This window comes from Staurois parvus, unplaced genomic scaffold (assembly GCF_062004578.1).
Source record: "Staurois parvus isolate SC_StPar_1 unplaced genomic scaffold, SC_StPar_1.0 ptg000061l, whole genome shotgun sequence".
Lineage (NCBI taxonomy): Eukaryota > Metazoa > Chordata > Amphibia > Anura > Ranidae > Staurois > Staurois parvus.
The window spans coordinates 5,641,605-5,663,103 of NW_028317857.1; the positions used below are offsets into that span (position 1 = coordinate 5,641,605).

General features: G+C 41.4%; 1 protein-coding gene across 10 annotated transcripts in view; it reads right to left on the bottom strand.

The window, feature by feature from the left end:
• PARD3 (par-3 family cell polarity regulator) overlaps nt 1–21,499 on the bottom strand; it is an 814,686-nt gene that overhangs the window by 460,135 nt on the left and 333,052 nt on the right. For all 10 annotated transcript variants that reach the window (XM_089668705.1, XM_089668703.1, XM_089668701.1 and 7 more), the window contains 2 exons: nt 20,677–20,765; nt 18,304–18,387 (listed from right to left, as the gene is read on the bottom strand). In XM_089668705.1, the coding sequence (XP_089524831.1) occupies nt 18,304–18,387; nt 20,677–20,765 (173 nt within the window). The remainder of the gene's footprint in view (nt 1–18,303; nt 18,388–20,676; nt 20,766–21,499) is intronic.

The window sequence follows — 21,499 nt, forward strand, 5'->3', positions numbered from 1 at the left end:
AAACTTCTATTGCCATCATTAGCCAGATAACGTGACAAATGGAAGTTGCTATTCCTGGTCTGTCTGAAAATGTCCAGACGTACAATAGGAACTCCTGGAAAGATCTTCTGGTTCTTTGCAGTGCATTCTTCATATATTCCTATGAATAAGCCACCAGAGGGTAGCAACAACATAGACATCCAGAATACATACTAGATAGGAACATGAAGGTCAGCTTACATCAGAACCATTTTTGTAATCTTTTTGGCTAAAGCCAAACTCTAGCCATTTTTATAGCTTTTGGTAGAGCAGGAATAGGCAACCTTTTGAGCACAGTGTGCCGAAAAATATTTTTGAAGAAATTGAGAGTGCCAGTTATATAAAAAAAAAAAAAGGTCAACTTTACACATTTAATCACGAAAAGGAATTTTCATACCTCAGATCACCCCAATTCCTGCACCTTCACATCCTAGCTCACACCAGTGCCTGCACCTTCACCCATCAGATCACCCCAATTCTTTTACTTTCACACAACAGATCAGCCCAATTCCTGCAACTTCAAACCTCAGATCAGTCCCAATTCCTGTGCCTTCAGGACTCAGATAAGCTCCAATTCCTGAACCCCCAGAACTCTGATCGCAATTTCTGCACCTTCACACTTGAGGTCAGTCTTAGAATCTGCACCTTCACACCTCAGGTTAGCTCAGTTCATGCACCTCTGGACCTCAGTTCACCGAAATTCCTGCATTTTTACTACCCAGATAAGCCCAAATTTTTTTCCTTCAGGCCTCAGATTATTCTCAATTGCAGCATTTTCACACCTCAGATCATGCAAATACCTGCATCTTTACATCTTTGACCATCTCCAGTTACTGCACCCTTACAGCTCATATCACCCAAATTCCTGCACCTTCACACTTCAGATCAGTCCCAATTCCTGCACCTTCACACCTCAGATGAGACCCAATTCCTGCATATCCAGGCCTCAGATCAGCTCCAGTATCTGCACCTTCACACCTTTGCTCAACCCAATTCCTAAAACTTCATACCCCATTCTCTAGCGACAATTCCTGTGCCTTCAGGCCTCAGATCAGCCCCAATTCCTGCTCATTCAGGCCTAAGACAAGCCCCAATTATTGAACCCCCAGATCACAATTCCTGCACCTTTCACATCTAGGACCACCCCCCGATTTCCGCAACTTCAGACTCCATATCAGCCACAATACCTGCACCTCCAAGCTTCAGATCAGCCCCTACTCTTGCGCCTTCACACCTCAGATCAGCTCCAATGACTGCACCTTCATACCTCAAATCAGTCCCAATTTCTGAACTGTCACACCTCAAGTCAGTTCCAATTTCTGCACCTCCAGACATCAGTTCACTCCAATTCCTCAACCCCCAAAACTCTGATCACAATTTCTGCACCTTCACACCTCAGGTCAGTCCCAATATCTGCACCTTCACACCTCAGGTTACTCCAGATTGTGCACCTCAGGGGACCTCAGTTCACCCCAATTCCTGCATTTTTACAACCCAGCTCAACCAAATACCTCCACCTTTACACCTCTGATCATCTCCAGTTCCTGCATCCTTACAGCTTATATCACCCCATTTACTACACCTTCACACTTCGGCTCAACCCAAATCCAGTACTTTCACAACTCAGATCACCCCAATTCCTGCACTGGCATACCCCAGATCAGGCCAAATTTCTGCTCTTCCTGACATAAATGGACCAAGCTGTTTCCACATAGATGCTCCAGAAATGAAAACCAGCCAATGCTCCAGTCATGACAGCACTGCCTGTACTATGCGGTAGAACTGGAGAATTGAGTCCCAATTCCTGCAATCCCCAATTCCTTTTTCTATGGTGGTAATTAACAATATCTGTTCTGAAGTTGTAGTTCCCAATAAAAGTTTCTTCTATTTGAATGCCACGGTGAATGGCAGTGGCAGGAATCTGCTGATTCCTGCTGCTGTTTTTGACACCTGTGAATTGCTAGCTGCTGCCACCGAGCCTGTTCAGTACACTTTTATGACAAGTTGCTGTAGGCAGTAGCTATTTGTGGCTGTTCACACAACCAGCGATTACATGTGGTGATCACTGCTGAATGCACACAAAGTGTGTGTTCAGCAGCCATCATCGCAGGTAATCATTGACTGTGTGAACTGTCACGAATAGCTGCAGCACCCAGTAACCTGTCATTATAGTGTACTATATGAGCTTGGCAGCTACAGCTAACTGGTGTCAAAAACAACAGCAGGAATCAACAGATTCCTGCCACTGTCTTTCGCACCGTGGTTAAATGCCTTGTGAATGTAGCCTAAATTAGTAGTTCCCAAAAGTAGTTATGTCAGAAAAGCTTTTAAAACCCTTCTACCGCCACATTAAATACTTCTTTGCATTGAGTCACTCATACAAAATTACTGTGGAAGGGGTTAATAGCCATTTGAAGATAAACCTCTCTGGCTATATCCCCTCCATTCTGAGCCAGGCACATGGATGCTGAGGGAGAGAAATGTTCGGAGGGAGGGCAGGTACACCGATAGTAAAAGCCTGGCCATGAGCCAGCTAAGACTAAAAGAGTGCAGTACCACAGAGGAGGAAAAATACTGAATATAATCACCCTTTCAAAGTGAGAACAAGCAGCATGGGGAATGCGACTCTACACAGCTTCAGTGTGGAGAGAGCAACGTAAGAACCCACACCAGCGGGAATAGAGATGGGCAAGCACCAGCTGCGCTGCTTCTCCTGAATGCAGCCGCTGGCCAGCTTTATTTGTTTGGAAGGTGGGTCTCCCAGGACTCCCTTTAGGTGTCGTCCTTGATGCTGTCACATACCTCCTCTGGCACTAGTGCTGGAGGTTGCCTACCCCTGTGGTAGAGTCTGGAAGCATTCAAATATCTGTAAGGTACTTATTTCTGTCTCTGACCTCATTTGGGAGTTTATTCCTGACTTCCTGAGCCAGTGAGAGCCACTTCCCACTATCTTGTCCAGTGTTACAAGGACAAAAAGTCACAGACCGCAATAAAACATTGTCAGATGTTCTAGCCTATCTATATATTTGTCTGAGCCTCTGATGGAGAGATTTCCAACCCCTTCTTGCATTATGTTTCAGCAATTAAACCTGGCTCCAACACTTAGAAACACTGAAGAAAAAGCAAGTGATGACAGACCAAGTGGTCCATCGTGTCTGGCTTTTTCTCCCATTAGGGAGATTTACCCGCACTTCCTGTCTCATAGACAAAACAGGAAATAAGAGAATATCCCTGCAAATTAACCAAATCCTTTGCCCCTCCTCCTCCCCAGGTCACCAGAACTAGTTTCCCCATTGAAAGAGTTCCCCTCTATTCTTGTTGAGGACAACCCAAAATATGGGATTTTCTTTCAATTTTACTTTGAAAGAAAATGGTAAACAATATAAATATAGAGGGCAAATCTCCCTAAAAGGGACACAGACAGAAATACAAACCTGACTGGCTTGACCCCCCCCCCTTCCACTCTATCCAAACTAAAAAAAAATGGGTTTGATCTTATTTATACTTTAACTTTTTTTTTTTCGAGTATAGGTTAATATGTTTGGCCCAAATATGCCTGAATCCACTTACAGTTGATTGGCTCACTACCTCTGCTGGAAGAATAATCCAGGCATCAACTACTTTTTTGTTAAAAGACTTGCTAAGATTAGTTAACTTTCCTCCGGCTAGTTTGTAAGTCACTGTGTTCTTGATGTTAAAGAGTAGTTTCAATCTTCCCCCAAAAAATTAAAAGCTTGCAGATACAAAAACCGCAGCTTCTGACTTTTAATATAAGGACACTTACCTATTAAGAGGTCTAGCGCTGTCCTCACCTGAGCCGGTTCCTCAATATGCCTCAGGTCAAGACACTGGCATCTTAACTAGGGAAAAATGGCTGTGGAGCCTTGCAGCATCACACTGTACATGTGCAAGCCGCACTGTGCTTTGTGAATGGTCCTGCAGTCTTACAATTGGTAAAGAGGAGGGGAGTTAGGAGGAAGAGCTTCTCCTTTTGGGTGAAGTTCCACTTTATCTTCATACAGAAAACACTGCCCTCCTGATCCTTGTTCATACCCTTAACACATTAAATGGTTTTAATCAGGTCATCCCTGTTCAAAACAAATTAAATCAGTTTGGCTGGAGTTGGACTTTAGTAATCTACTTTCACATCCAATGATATGGAATAATAACTCTTGAATTGGGAGTACAATATTACCAATTATTTTATGCGTTCTCGGTGATTGAACAATGGAAATTAGAGTCAAAACAAAAAGTCATTTTTACTGCTGGACAATAAAACGTGTGTAATAACAGAATTAAGGTTCATATCTCACTGCAAAATAAAAAAGAAGGATATTAAAGGCAACACAAACCCCACAGAACTCGGCCTGTGTTTTATATGGTCAAGGAACTGTGTGACCTCTAATATCCTTGGATCATACAGCAGACAATGCAGTATATGGTGTATATTACTGATATTTTCTAAATGTGATCTATTTAAAGTGTTACAAAAATTGTTTTCTCTACAGGTATGGGTTTCATTTCAAGTGCCTGAAAAGTATTAAGCTGCATACACACTAAGAAAATCAGAACAAAAAATGATGTACGAGCAACGATTGGTCAATGATCTGTTCATTAGTATAGTGCTTTCGACAGTCGATTCCAACTATTCGCATGAAAAAAAAAAAACAAGGATGCAAGCTAAATATTTTTTTATCGTACGTGAACACAATGTCTGATTTTCGTTCAATGTGTACAATAATCATACAGAAGTAATCGAATAGAAAAAAAAAACATCCATAATCAGAAGCAAAGAATGACCCAGAAAGAAGATGGCAACAAACGTAGAAATTGTATACAGGAAAGATCATTTGCCTTTGTCATTCACAAACGTTTGTAGACGTTAATACTATTGTCAGTTACATCATAAGCACCTTCATGGAAAATCAAACGATCATTTATCCAATTTTTTCATAGTGTATACCACACTTTACTTAGATCAAAGAACATTTACAGAAAGAGAAGAATATTTCATGGTAACTAATCACAAAAGCCCAACAGCAATATAGTGACTAAAATTAAAGGGGAGAAAAAAGAAAAATCAAGAACGTAAGAAAGAGTCAACAAAGCTTGTCGTCATAGCTAATCCCTTCAACCACAAAAACTGCCCTTTCCAATGTAATAAAAGATAACAAAAAAATAATAAGAATTACAATCTTAGTGACTGTGATTTACTGAAGTGCAATAGATATTCATACAAATGGGAAAAAAATTATATATACCCTATATCTTTACCATTCAAAACTAAGGCAGATGGTAGAATCGTCAATCTTCATCAAATGACTTACAGTGGGGAAAATAATTATTTGATCCCCTGCAGATTTTGTGACTTTGCCCATTTACAAAGAAATGAAGGGTCTATAATATTTATCATCATAGGTGTATTTTAAATGATCGAGAGAGAATATCAACAAAAAATCTAGAAAAAACACATGATACAAATTGAGCTACAGTTCAGTGAGTAAAGTATTTGATCCCCAAGCAAAACATGACTCAGTACTTAGTAGTAGGGGAAACCCTTGTTGGCAAGCATAGAGGTAAGACATTTCTTGTAGTTGGTTACCAGGTTTGCACAAATCTCAGGAGGGATTTTGGTCCACTCTCCTTTACAGATCTTATCTAAATCCTTAAAGTGATAGTACAGGCTTACATTTTAAAAAATAAACAACAACAAAACACAAATATGTCTATACTTACTTGTTTTGTGCAATGGTTTTGCACAGAGCAGCCCGGATCCTCCTCTTCTCGGGTCCCCCCTCTGGAACGCCTGGCCCCTCCCTCCTGTCGGGTGCCCCCACAGCAAACAGCTTGCTATGAGGGCACTCACTGATTTGTGTGTCCATTCACACACAGAGCCACGGGCTCGGCCCCTCTCTATTTCCTCACTGGCTGTGATTGACAGCAGCAAGAGCCAATAGCCGATGAGGAGAGGGAGTCTTGGGATAGCCAAAACTCCACTGCACATTGCTGGATCGAGAAGAGCCTTAGGCGATTAGGGGGGGCTGGGGGAGCTGCTGCACAGAGAAGGTTTTTTACCTTCCTGCATAGAATACATGAAAGTAAAAAGCCTTCAGCCTTTACAACCAGTTTAAGGTTTCCTGGCTGTCGCTTGGCAACTTGAAGTTTCAACTCCGTCCATAAATTTTCTATAGAATTATGGTCTGGAGACTGGCTAGGCCACTCCATGACCTAATTTGATTTTTCTTGAGCCACTACTTTGTTGCCTTGGCGGTATGTTTTGGGTCATTGCCATGCTGGAAGACCCAGCCACGACCTATCTTTAGTGTTCTGGCTGAGGGAAGAAGGTTCTCATCCAAAATTTTAAAATACATGGTCCCTTCCCTTGGTCCCTCAATAAGGCAAAGTCTGCGTGTACCTTTAGCAGAGAAATAGTGCCAAAGCATAATGTTTTCACCTCTGTGCTTGATTGTAGGGATGGTGTTCTTAGGGTCATAGTCAGCATTTTTCTTCCTCCAAACATGGTGGGGTCAAGTTAATGCCAAAGAGCTCATCTTTGATCTCATCTGACCACAGCACTTTCTCCCAGTCCTTCTATGAATCATTTAGATGTTCACTGGCAAACTTCAGACGGGCCTGTACATGTGCCTTCTTGATGAGGGGGACCATGTGGGCGCTGCAGAATTTCAATCCATGGCAGCGTATTGTGTTACCAATGGATTGTTTGGTGACTGTGGACCCAACTGCCTTGAGATCATTCACAAGCTCCTCCCGTGTAGTTCTGAGCTGATCCCTCACTTTTCTCATGATCATCCTTACCCCATGAGGTGAAATCTTGCATGGAGCTCCAGACCGAGGACGATTGATGATTATTTTGTAATTCTTCCATTTGCGAATAATCGCTCCAACAGTTGTGTCCTTCTCACCAAGCTTCTTGCTGATGGTCTTGTAACCCATTCAAGACTTGTTCAAGTCTACAATCTTATCCCTGAATCCTTTGACAACTCTTTGGTCTTGCCCATGGTGGTGAGGTTTGAATGGAAGAAAGATTCTGTGTACAGGTGTCTTTTATACACATAATGAGTTGTCGTAAGGAGCACCTTTTTAAATTGACAGGACTAATCTGTGTACCACATAGCCAGTCTGTAGGAGCCAGAATTATTGTTGGTTGGTAGGGGATCAAATACTTATTTTACTCGCTGAAGTGCAACTCAATTTATATTTCTATCATATGTTTTTTTTTCTGGTTTTGTGGTTGATATTCTGTCTCTATCATTTAAAATACACCTATCATAAAAATTATAGACCCTTCATTTCTTTGTAAGCGGGCAAACTCACAAAATCTACAGGGGATCAAATAATTATTTTCCCCATTGTATATAGAAGTTTAAAAATTAACTTTTGGATTGGGCAAAGAACAACAGGGTAATACAATGCCCATGGCGGTGATCAACCACATCTAACAAGTGTCAATAATCAATGGATAAATTGGAAATAATCTAACTTTGCCAACAATCTGGCAATATATTGCCACTTTAAACAAACCAATAGTCAAATAAGATTCCCCCTGCCTACACAGCTAGCTAAATTTCTGCTCAAAATTTTATGACAGCTGGTCACATGACCAAAAACTAAAATACTGCTCACAAAATTTCGGCTGAAAAGGATCGTTCAACTTAATGGTTTTGCTCGACCTCGTCACAGCGATTACATGACTGCTACTCAGCCTTTGGTTGTATGACTGGCTATCATGGAACTCCAAAGCAGTGAATTCCCTGGTCATGGTATTTAATGCCTAAGGCCCCTTGCACACTAAAAGTTTAGCGGTTGTGTGTTCAATCCCAGCATTTTAGTGTGCACACAGGTGACACACCCAACCAACTCCACTGCCTGCAAAATCCATGGCAGGATGAAATATGCTGCAGCTATACAGGGCCGAATGCTGTGCCATGTATTCACATTCAGAGACCTATTCTCGGAATGCAAATACCTAAACTAACCCACCTTTTTAACTAGTGACAATTAAGCTATTTTTACATTAGCGATTAATCCATAACCACAAGTACAGGAACATTTATTCCATTAAGGCATTTATTAAACCCTAAATCACAACATGATTGTCTATCCATTATCAAAACCAAATCACAACTAATCATCCCTTACAAAAATTATATTGGATTCATTACCAAAACATCCCATGTTTCTATTACATACAGAATTAGGGGAGAAACACAAACTTAATTTGACAGGTAACACCTTCTAGCAACACAGTGTGAAAATCTTCAATAAAGCAAGGGGAGGGGTGCCTTAAAACACAGGATTTCTCTTTTCAGTCCAAGGAGAAATTATATTTTGAAAGATACTGCTAATTAAAGCAACATGGTGTACCTATGATAGACATCAAAGAAAAAAGCTATAGAAAAAAGGTATTAAAACAATTCACACAGTTTAATTCTTCCCATAATCCATTGGCAGCAGCATCTCACTTGCACTGAACATTAAAGCTCTAATCAACATGCTGAAATTGGCAAAGGTCCCCTAAACCCTTACTTTAAAAAAAAATCCATTCTAGCAAAAGATCTATATTGTGTGGGAAGAAAAAAATGAATTCTAGATGCAAAAAATCTGTTGGACCCTACTTGCAGGGACTGTTGCCCGACCACTCATTTCAATTAAAACCTTCCCATCAGTTGTATGTGCATTAACCTATTTTAGGTGTTATTCACCTGTAAAACTTCCCTTGTATAGACATCCAGGGCTGTCACTCAGAGGACACACTATAATATTTTGTTCTGCTTCTTCCCCAGCAGCTATATAAAAAAGGTTAGATAAGGAGGTAAAGTGAAAGAGCAGGATTATAGTGAAGGAGCAGTAATAATTATACATTGACTGGAGTGGTTGCCATTTTTGTACAGTTTTCTGGAATTGGCATGGGGTCACACTGGGGACCACCAGCTGCCATTGTGCTGTGCTGGGCATCTGGTGTAGGCCAGGACCTATATCTGCTTCATAATGGAGGCTCTCATAGATTACAGTTAGTAAGGATATACCACAGGCTGAAAGAAAGAATATTGCTTAATAACCCCCATTAGCACAATCAGTGTTCCCTGCCATCAGAATACAATGATCACTGCTGGCAGCTACAGCCATCTGCAGTAATCAAACAAAAAAACCTGACAGGCTGGTTGTACTGAAGTCAATCGATAGATCCACTTACAACCAGCATGCCCAAAGATGGATCGAAATTAGTCCAGGTCTGAACCAGTTGAATTTCAATCCATCTATGGCCCGATTTAGAACCACACTACACAGCTGAACCTTGACAAGGCAATGCAGCTTACACGTATTTAACAAATATGTACAGCAAAAACCTCTGTTTTTAACGCAAACTGTTCAACAGTGTAATTATTATTTGTTTAAAAAGCTATTGATAAGTTGATTGGCACTGTAACCATTTTTGTTTCAGATTAGACACTCCTAAAGGGGAAAGGGTAATGATGTGCAAGAAAGGAAGGGCTATGCTAGGCAACTGACACTTTTTGGTGTGTCCGTTTCCCGGCCAGTTCAGATGCACATTGCAATTCAACCCAAAAAAAAAAAAAAATCTTTCTCATTTGTGGAAAAGTGAGTGAGTAAGCATTTAAAATATGGTGTTTTTACCTACAATTTTGGAAATTAATAAAAGGGCCTCTTTAGTAATAAGCTATAAAAAAAAAAAAGTAGTTGTACACGCCAATCAAAATTGAAAATGCAGCATTTTGTATTAGAATATGAACATGACCCTACCTATGGGTTTCAGTTTCTTCTCCAGGTGTAGATGTAAGTGCACCAGACTACCTGACTCAGAACCCCTTTGAACTCTGTTAAGTATCAGAAGAAATACTCAACCACACACAAATATAGGATGCAGCGAGAATAGACTTCACTGGTTTGCTGTGCTCTGAAGACCCAGAGATTCAGGTAAGTATAGTAGCAACTAAGGCGATTTAGTGAGCAGGGAAGCCTGCTGTGCAAGATGAATGCCAGAATGCAAATTATTATCTCACAGCAGGTAAACTACATCTGCAGACCAAATCTGAAAGTGAAACGTTCATGTTTGACTACAGTGGACATTTATATATGTTGTACTAGGTGGGAGCTGTAGGGCTTTCTCTGTAAACTTGTCACAGATTCCCCACCTTCCCTTTGCGTAATTGGAATACAAATATTGCCAAGTCCCTGGCCAGAGCTTCATGCACTAATGAGTAGTTCAGGTTTAGTTTATTACAAGCCAAGGCCTGCTAATCTAGTGCAGGTGTCTTCAGTTATGCTCTGATAGATGCTGTGCTGTACAATCAATACCGCAGAGCTGGCTAAACCCTGGAACACAGTGAAAACAAACGATTAATATCTGCGATTTGGAAACAGGCTGGTGCTTTCCGTGATCTTATCCCAGACGGACTGAAAATAGATTGCTAAAGGCAGCACGTTATGGCAAAGTTCAGCATCGAGAAAAAAGACGCAGACAGGGCATTCATTGGCGAGGGGTACACTTACCACAGGAATGCTTGAATGTTATTAAATACAAATAGCGCAGTAATAGATTATAGGATCTGATTCTAAAGTGCGCCAAAGACTCTGGCTTTATACCACATGAAGGACTGATCACCTCTCCTAAGACTTGGTAAGCAGAGCAAATCCACACAGCCAAGAGAGCTTTCACTTGTAATCCGTTGGAAATCACGAAGAGAAAAGAAAATCAATCAAAAGTTAATAGAAAGAGCATAAAAGAGACGAAGCCACGGGGGGCCGGGACAGGGTGGAGGGTGGGGAAAAAAGAAAAGCTTCCAGATTCTGACGAGAGGAACATAAACCTGACGGTTAACGTCATCTGACTGCACCAACATCTACATGTTCTTGTACATATGAGAGCAGAATATGGTGAATTAACTTCATGGGGCGATAGTACACCGGGCCACAATCACAAATGCTTCTCAAGGAAGACATGTTCTTGCTGTCTAAAGTAATGAATCTTTCCAGTTCTGCAGCCTGCTAACTGGCCACGGGACTTTGTAAAACGAATAGAGATAGTTTCAACAATCAAAACAAGTAAGCTTTTACAAATTAACGATTTGCAGTGTACCGAGTCTGATAAAATTAGGCTTTAAAGGCTTCTAAAGTAAGACCACTGAAGGAGGGATGACGGTGGGCATGGCTTAGCCACAAAGTTTTGAAGGTCAAGTCCTAAAAAGTGAAACTAACATTTCAGGGATATACAAATGGTTTGCTTGCCATTAATGGGGTTCTAAAGGCTGAAGGTAAACCTGTGTGCTGCACCCCCCCCCCAAATACTTACCTGAGCCCCCTCTTGATCCAGCAATGTGCACGGGAGCCTCAGGTATCCCTCTCCTCACTGGCTGGGACACAGCAGCTCCCTCTGCAGTCAATCACAGCCAGAGAGGAGAGAATGGGGGGTGGGGTCGAAGTGTCTTATGGACGCATAAAGCAGGGCTCGAGAGAGAGCATGCACCTGTGCCACCATAGCAAGCGGAAGGTGCACTGGCAGTGGGACCTGAGAAGAGGAGGATCAGGGCTGCTCTGTGCAAAACCATTGCACAGAGCATGTAAGTATAACATGTTTGTTTGTTTTTTTAAAAAAAAAAGGCCTTTAGTCTAACTTTAAAATCATATTGGACAATGGTAAATGAGCAGGTGTTCCATGCATCCATGTGCGGGTCGTCCCATTTTTGTCCATTGTAACACAGCACCTGCACAGACAGTCCTAATTTGACAGCCGTGCAGGTGCGGGTGTGCGTTCCCAAATGCAGATAGTGTTGCACGGCTGTCAGTTTGGGGATAGTGGCTGTGTATGTGCAGTTGCTACATCCCAGGCATGAATGGGACTACTTGCACACGGATGCATGGAACACCTATGCACCCCCATGTGGGGAACCACGACCCTTTGCATGGATATATGCTTAAGTACACCCATGTGAAAAAGGCCTAAGGCCCAAAGGAGGTGCTGTAGCTGCTTGAGTACAATAGTCAGCAATAGCATTACCCCCTTCCCCACTCTATGCAAAATAAAATATATGGCTAGAGCTGGCTGCAGAACGGCTGTGTAAATCATGTATGGATCCATTTTCATGAAATGCTGAATTTGTTTGCAGCGGATTTCCTCCAGCCTGCTTTAGCAACTTCCTGTCTACATGAACTAGCTACAGTAATGGCTGAACATCATTGCCTGGGACTGGCTTTACAATGACAATGGCAGGCTATACCTGCACAACGCTTGTCAAGCTGCTAGTGCTAAACTGGGGGCCCTGTGACAACAGAGGGCCACAACCGGGCAAACGTTGTCACCCTATAACAGGAATCTTTATGGCAGGATTACCAGGTGCTCATTGAATGAAAGCTGCAGATTAAAAAAAAAAAGAAAGAAAAAAAAACTTTTTGAAATTACATGAAAATGTTAAAGTATAACTAAAGGCAAAACTTTTATTTTAGTTTTGGAAAGAGTGAAGAGAGGATTAGAACCCCTGTCAGGTTTTTATTGCTGTCTGTGCCCCCTATTACCGAGATTCACACTCCCTTGTCCTGTTTACCATTATCATTGGAAGTGAAAGTAGAATAAAATCCCGCATTTTGGGCTGTCTCCAAAAAAATAATAGGAGGGGAAGACTTCCAATGGGAGACCTGGGAGTTCCCAAGGAATGACCTGAATTTGCAGGGATTTCCTCTCACTTCCTGTTGGCTATGGGACAGGAAGTAAATGTAAATCTCTGCAATGGGACACAGATGGTGAAAGAAAAATCTGACAGGGGCTATAATCCTCCCTTACTAATGATTGAGATCTACTACGAAGTTTTAAATATTACATTTTACAGCTGGTTCAATGTTTGGGTGAAGAAAGGCAAAACTAGTATAAAAAAATCTCTCAACTTTTTTTTCTCAGCTGTACTTGTTAGTATTCAAAGTAACTCTGGAAGGAAATTAATGAAAGACACACACTTGCTCTTTCCCTTAAACTGTAGGCATTTTGGAGCGATTCATTCTAACGCACAAATGAGAAAAAAGAACTTGTCTCTCATTTCAAATGAAGAGGTTTATGTAAAAAAAAAAAGTTTGTTTAGAGTGGTAATACATTCTGAACTACTACATATTACCTGGGATCAAACAGCAATTTACTGATCACAGATCTAACATCAGCCGAGACAAACAACCGATGCCGGGAGGTCAGGAAAAATTGAAAGTAGAGGAAATAAGGAAAACAATTATTTTAAATAACAGACGAAGTAAGAAACACGGTTCAATAAATGAACAAAAAGCCTGCAGAGACTCCAAGACAGAACTCAACTAAATTACCAACAATCAGACAGGATTTGGAAGCTGTGTTTTGTGTTTACCGAAAGCATATTACGTTTATTGTTTTCCCTAAGATGCTCACTAATCACAATTTAGCAGAGGGGAAGACATTTATCTAAAACAGTGCTGGTATAAGTACACGCCTTAAGCACAGGAATTTGGATTTCCATTACTACTTTTCAAACACATCCACTGCTACAAAGATTGCGCTGACAAAAATGCCCCCTGCTGTGTATTACTTTGCGTCCATCAGCTCACCGCATGTAAGTGCTACGCAGATTATAACCAAATGCCTGAGTATGACATAGATTGTAAGAGGGTAGATTATGTTCACTCCAAACAATAATGTACATGTTGTCTAACCGAGACAATAGCCAATATTTTTTGCTTTAACTTTACATATACTGTACACACAAATATTTCTGAATTTGTGTGTGTACTAAAGTGCTTTTAAAGGCTGAAGGTTTTTTGCCTTAATGCTTACTATGTATTAAAAACAAAAAAAAAAACCTAGGTGCAGCCCCCCCTTTCCCTCCCAGCTCCCCCTTATACTTCCCTAAGCCACATCTCAATCCAGAGATGCATGAGAGCAGTAGCTCTCTCAGGCCTCTCACAGCAGTGGGAGCTGCTGGCTCCTGCTGCTGTCAATCACAGCCAGTAAGCCAATGAAGGGGGCGAGGCTGAGCAATGCTCTGTGTGTAAATGGACAATTTCCATTCACAGGAGCGCAACTCAGGAGCAAGTCCGCTCGAGTGCCCCCAGAGAAAGAGGCTTGCTATTGGAGGCACTTGGCAGGGGAAAGGAGCCAGGACCACCAGCAGGGGACCCAAAAAAGAAGGGGATCTGGGCTGCTCTGTGCAAAACCATTGGGGAGGGGAACAAGTGTAGAATTCCTTATCCAGATGATGAATACTGGACTTGTTCACTTCTGTGCTGTGACGGTTTACTGTGCCAAACAACAAAAAGACACACTCACCTGCTGAAGTGTGATATGTCCTTGCAGCAAGCTCCTTGCACATAAGAGCGGGACTGAGAACGGACTGTAGAGCAAAATCAAGGCTTGGATAGCAAAATGGCTAACAAATCTGCCAGCAAAGTGAGACGGTGCTGAAAGGTGACTGTTCTATGATTCCCTGTAGCTGAAAAGCTTGGTTACTAATGAAACATAAGTCACAGGTGACAGCACCCCAGAAACAGGAACAGTATGTTTTGCCCCATCAGCATGCTAATAATAGAACCTTTTTTTAATTACATACTTTATTTTATACAAGGTGATGCCACTACTGGGTATCTGTTTCTCTGAGCAATGCAGGAAGATCATGGCTGGTGGGTGGTGCTGGAAGGGTGCTGTACAAAACTTTCGAAAACCATCACAGCACCCTGCTTCAGTACTCCTAAGAGTCCTCAGGCAAGCAGTAAACTGGTTCTTAGGAGGAGTTATGGAAATATCCAAATTCCTTGATAGGTGGATGTAAGCCTTGGCATACTTGAGCTGCATTTGCAAGCAGATCGTCCTAGGTCATATCCAACGCGATTTTGAGCCTGCTTTACAGAAAAAACTGAAATCCAATGAAAGAAAGGTGTGGGCCAGGATCAGTAAGGCCTGAGCAGAAAAGGCTAGATGACGCCGTACATTCTCCAGCCAGGAAGTGGTATCTATTGAATTTGCTGCAGCTTCTAATGCACACTGTAAGAAGCTCACAGTGAGCAGTGAAATCAGAGTAAGCAATTCAACACAGCAAAGGATCCAGTACAACTGTGCTGAAGGTAAGGCTGGTGTTCAGCTTTAAAATTGGAGGATGAGATAACAGACAAGCGAATAACCTGTAGAATAGAAATCCTGCCTATAGATTTCTCTTAGAACAGCCTTCCTTCAAGATTTAATTTAACACACATAATTAGATTCTACAATGTTTCCTTTTCTACTTAAAGCGGAGCTCCAGTCAAAACTAAAAAAATTTAAAAAAATAAAAAAGTCAGCAGCTACAAAAACTGCAGCTGCTGGCTTTTTTTAAAAAAAACCAAAACACTCGCCTGTCCCTCGATCCTGCGGTGCACTCACTGCAGCTGATTTCACTGGCTGTCCTCACTCCCTGGTGCCGGCATCTTCACAGCCGGGTGCCCACTAAGCATGGAAACCACTGATCTAGAAAATTCAAGTGTGCAGCTTGGTCTCGCCCCCCACTCCCTGGATTTGATTGATAGCATCGGGAGCCAAAGCTTGCGAGCCTAGGAAGAGAGGGAGAGAAGACCTGCAGCCAGGCACAGTGCTGGATCAATACAGAAGACAGGAAAGTGCTAGGAAGGGGAAGGGGGGGAGACACACTGTGGAAGGTTTATTACTTTACCTGCAGAATTCATTAAGTTAAAAAAAATCCTAGGACATTAGAACCATTTTAATGTAGGTAAGTTCTAGCACTTCTTGGTTTCCAAGTTCTAACTGAATGCAGGGGCAAATCAGAGAAGCTGCAGTAGTATTAATGACTTCAAATACAGTTACAGGACACAAAATTTTAATATTCATCTTTTATGAATGCAAAGCTTTAAAAGGAGAAAGACAGGCAAAACTCTTTTGCAGGGGGGAGAGCAGAGAAAGGTGACTGACAATCACCACTCTCTGCTCGCAGCGGCTTTAAGAACTCAGCGATCAGCAGTCATGTGATCGCTGAGTTCGCACAATTACAGCAGGCAGGGGACAGATGTAGCATTGGATTGATACTGCATCCACCTAGGTAAGTATAATTGGGGGGGGGGGGGAGTAAATCCAAACTTCTCTTTTAAGAAGGACCAAAGTGAGCAGAAGAAAAGACTACCTGGCTTAGTTAATAAGATCTGCAAAGAGGAATTGTAGCCTTTTGTAAATTAACACAGCCTAATAAAAATTGACCAAGTACCTTTGACTTATTAAATAGTCTATATGCTTCTCTAATATCCATCACATTTCAGAAATAGAATAGCACTCCATACCTCTGTAGCACTTGAGTCTGGATCTAGGCCTGCTAGTCCAATTTAGGCCTACAAAACTACCTGGACATGAAATCCAGAAGAGCACACCAATTTATTATTCACAGACAGCCTTTAGAAGCATAACAACTATTTATCAAGTGTAAAAAGCACACAATTAGAGCTTACCAATATAAATGTCATACGCCTTTAATCAACTCCAACTAGAACTGCTGTTAGGAAAGTTCACTGGAATGTTATGTCTTTAAAAGGCAATTTATGGTTGTAATTTCACTTAATATGTGCATTCATCTTCCCACTCAACACAAACGGCAACAAAGCCAACATACAGTCATGCAGCGGCAAGATCTATGGATCCTAGCTGTCCCCCATAATTCCCCTCTATCTGGCATCTGACACAGGAACACTTCTCCTGTGATATATCTGCTGAATATCTCGATTACGATGAGGAAGCTGACAATAAATCTCTTCTAATGCCAAAAAGGCCTAAAATAAAGGTTACCAAAACTTCAAATAATTGTTTAGCTGCATGCAGCCATTTTCTGTAGTGCCACAATATGTGGAAAAATGTGTCTCTTATTTAGCCAAGTGAACAAAGCAAAACACTTTCTCTCCACAGCAACCACCTAGTCACTTAATTTCTTTTCTGCATAATATAGCAAGGAAAATCTAATAGCAGCTATGATGAGTTATTCGTGCAACAAGAAAACTCCAACACAAGAGACCAACTGTTTGTTTTTGGACAAGAGCATACTCTGTGGCATGGTTTAAGAATTCAGAACCTCAATGCAGAATCACAATGCAGTGTTCTGATCTAGGTTATAAACTATTAAGGAAAATGTTTTCCGAGGTGATACCCAACAACTTAGTTATGCCAATCCTGACAAATCATTCTGCAATGTAGTTCCATAACTAGTGGGAAAAAAAAAACCTTCATTAAAAAGATAAAAACCTCAAGTGCATGCTGACCTTGCATATGGTCAAAGCTCAACCGCGTGCTGACCACTGGCACATGGTACATATCTCCACACGTAAGCAAACCAGGTCAACAATAAAAGGAGAGCTTTATCTGTATACTTATATCATGGACTATCTCCTTCCTGAGAGGGCTTCCTGTGTGGCTGACCTCAGCAGAGACCACAAATGTGGAAATTCTGCAGCAATGTGATATTATTGTATGTGATTGTATGTGATACATACAAGACAGGACTACACAGTGGGCCTTTGCAAACCCAAAGGGACATTGCTGCCACTGGAACCAGCTATCATCATTGTAGGGTATGAATCACATGAACCTGGCTAATCATGCACAGAGAACTTGTGTACTGTGAAGCTAAACCTGTCCTCTGTCTCTACTGCAACTATTGGAAGATAAAGTGAAGGTCCTCGCCCACAGTTATTTGGTATTCAGAGGCATCAACGGGCCGTGATAGAAATTTATCAAATTAAAGCATGTTTTTAAGGTGTGTTGCTTTTTTTTTCCCTTAACTGGCCTATATTTTTTCATTTAGATCAAATGTTTATTGCAAGAAAAATCTCACAAATCCATATGTCAAAATTGCTAGAGGCACACACGTTTTCCAGCTCAAAGCCTATCACTAAAGTCATTAACCTTTGCACAGTGGCAAATTGTGGTAGGCACGGATTCCTGGTCTTTATATGACCATAGCTACTACAAGTTCATTATCCTTCCCTCATTCCTTACACTGTAGAATAGTAGTATTTCACACAATACAATAACAACCACTGAATTCAGGACAGGGGTCATATATTTGACAGTGAAGATAAAGAAAGTGTCTTCATAGCTTCAGACATTCGCAGAAGAATGGAATGGTAAGCACCACATCCTATTCAACATGTTCCAATCCCATTTAACCAAAATAAGCTGTTGGTTTTAGTAGAAGGTGCATTCAAAGAAATTACAGTCATATAAAAACTAAAAAAAAGTGTGGTTTTAACCAATGAGGCCACGATCATTACCTGCCACCACGGGAGCTGTAAGGCACTACATGGATGCCCAGAGGTCCACCATCATTGGAGACTTCCACTAGCTTCACCATGTCACTGTAATGCAAATGGATAAAAGATTGATAGTGCACAATATTCTATTATGAGTCTTAGCTGTGACTGGGGTGACAATGAATGCGTAAAATGGTCTCTACATATAAACACAATTATGCACAGCAAGCGGAGTTTGGGAGGTGAAGAAGACAATAGTACATACCTCAAAATGAGCCTGATGGCATGCAAAAAGGACAGCAACAGAAACAAAGCTAAATCAATTCTAACAGTAAAATCTAATGCATTCTCAGTATAGTACAGTACAGTGTATTTACTTTTCAGCATCAAAACAAGCAAGCAAAGACAAAAACAGGTAGCCTATTGCCCACGTCTCCCCCTCCCTTGTGAATCATGATAAGCCACGAGTGTGTCCCAACTGCATAGTCATATATCCCCTTGTACCATAACATACTGTATATTTATTATGTAGTAGTTACAAAAGAAAATTGGGATAATGTACATACTCTTAAGCCGGCCATAAATGAACTGAAATTCGGCCAGTTCGGCAGGAACCAGTTGAATTTCTATCCATGTACTGGCAGGCTTGGTGTACCGAAGTCGATGGCTCAATTGACTTCAGTACAACCAACCTAATTTTTTTATGTTCAATCACTGCCGGCAGCTGCAGCAACCGTTAGCGATTTCTGTATTCTGACAGCTAGGAAACCTTCCGCTGTCAGAATACATTAGCTCCAAGGGAAGGATTCCCCCATAAAAACTGCCTGTGTTGGTGGGGAAACTGAGCAATTTTCTTTTCTGTAACCCATGGTTGCATTGGCAGGCTGGCTGTACTGAACTCGATGGCTTGATTGACTTCAGTACAACCAACCTTGCTTATTTTTTTTATGTGCAATCACTGCCGGTAGCTACAGCAGCCGCCAGCAATTATTGTATTCTGACGCCTGGGAAACCTCCCGCCCTCAGAATATAATAGCTCGATGGGAAGGATTCTCCCATAAACACTGACTGTGTCGATGGGGAAACTTAGCAATTTTCTTTTCTGCAATCTACAGTTGCAGGAAAGAAAATTGCTTAATGTATGGTCTGCTTTACTCACACAGGTTACACTTTAAATAAAAATGTGTTTACAGTGAGTCCACGGCAAACAGGAACTACTATTAAGGGCCTGGTACCCCATTATTATTATTATAACAGATTAAAGGAAAGTCCACAAACTTGCCCACACAAGGGTTCAGTTGCACACAGCATAAATGGGTAACAAAAATACCAAGCCACCTGGCCCTCTTCAGCAGTACCTCTGCACAGGTCACTCAGACTACGGATTCTTAAATGCATAAAGCTCCTGAGATCCTTATCTGTATTTTGTAGATGGTCTTCTTTCTCAAACTCAAAGAACACAGCCAGCAGCACACAGCAATCCTGGCTCACACCTGTGTCCTAAGGTGAAGCCTTGTCTCCTGTCTCATGGCTTCTGGCTGGGGCCCCCCTTGACCCCAGATGAGACATTTCGTCTCCCACACTGGAAGTGGTCTCCAAACTGGAAGCTCTGAGCTATCCTCAGACCAGAGTATAAGCAACCCTACACAACTGTGGACTGTGGATTTAATGTTACGATCCAGAACTATAGAATCCAGAGAAAGCCAAATACACAGCATTCTCTGCCCAGAAACACTGGTCTGGAACGTAGCATTTACCCTAAATGAGACTCTGGTGTCACATTTTTCTAATCTCACAGGAACAGAGCATCTCCCTGTCACTAGGTAAAACAGAACAGCAGTGTTTTTTACTGTTGATGCTTTGACAAGGTGTCTTGAGAAAGATGGGTTGAGCTTCATCGAAACTTCAATAAAAGCATTGTCTTTGATTTGCCTCCACTGCAAGACCTGTGAGTGCTTCTATGCCATTTTGGATTTGTATGGATTTACCTCACACAGAGTGTAGTGGCTACCATTGGGAATATATGTATATCAATGCATCCATAATCCCATGAAACCACCACAATGTTCAATGCCATGTGATTTAGACTACCAGGGCATTAGCACATGGATAGGGAGAAGCAGATTTTGCTATTCAAGGAAAGCTTGAAGTACGGTTTAAAATAATGTGGTCCAGTAATGATTACACATTCTATATTGATTAATTTAATATGACTTCTACTAAACTGCAAGGACCTCATAGGGCTCTAATTGTAATCTTTGATTTTTTTTTTTCTTAAACCATATGCGTAGGCACATTCTGCAGTACAGTGATTACACTGTACCCGCTGTGTATTTGGAAACATGTTAAATCGGAAATCCTTAGCCTTGGTAGAGAACTGGCTTTAATACTCACTCAAGGGAGAAGCTTGAGGTTCGTTCCAAGCCAGTGTCTGCGTGACCAACAGGTTCAACCCGGCTGTTCTCTTCTCCATCTTCCTCTTCCTGAAATGGAAATGCAACATATGCTTAAACGTCATTGAAAAACTAAAGAGACGTTTCAATGCTTTTCACGATTCGTTTGAAGCATGGGAAGCGATAATTAGGAGTGATCCAAAATTTATGTCGGGTGTTCTAATGAACATGCATAATGTATATTCTAGATACCGCAGGCACACAGAGGTCTAGGAAGAAATAAAACACGCATAATGCTGGCGCAGAATTGCCACATAAAAAGGAATTGCAGCACTACAGTTCTGCATGCTGTCTTGATTCAAGAAAGCATTTTGTATAGTTTTACATAGTACAATGTTATTTGTTGTGCTGTATGTTTTCATAAAGGTTCATCTTTTTAACCATTAATTGCATTAAACCCTCATTTATGTTGCAACATGAAACATGGTCAGTCTGCGGCCCACCACCACCACCTACAGAATCCAGGAGTTCCCCACAGGCTCATCATTATTTGAATTTAGCGCAGATGTGCGTGACTTCCCCCTGTACAGCCGCTTCACTCATTAACAGGAATTTAGAAATGAAAACCTGAATAAAAGTTCACTGCAGTCGTTAGTCCACTGAAACATCCACTCTAGTACTGAGGGATAGTCCACAGGAAGCAGAGCATTGCACCGGAGATCCACTGATGGTGGTAGCAATGCTTTCCAGGCTACAGAGCATAAATGCCATTTTTATTAATCAATATGGGTGCATTGATTATTATTATTTTCTTTTTGCAAAAG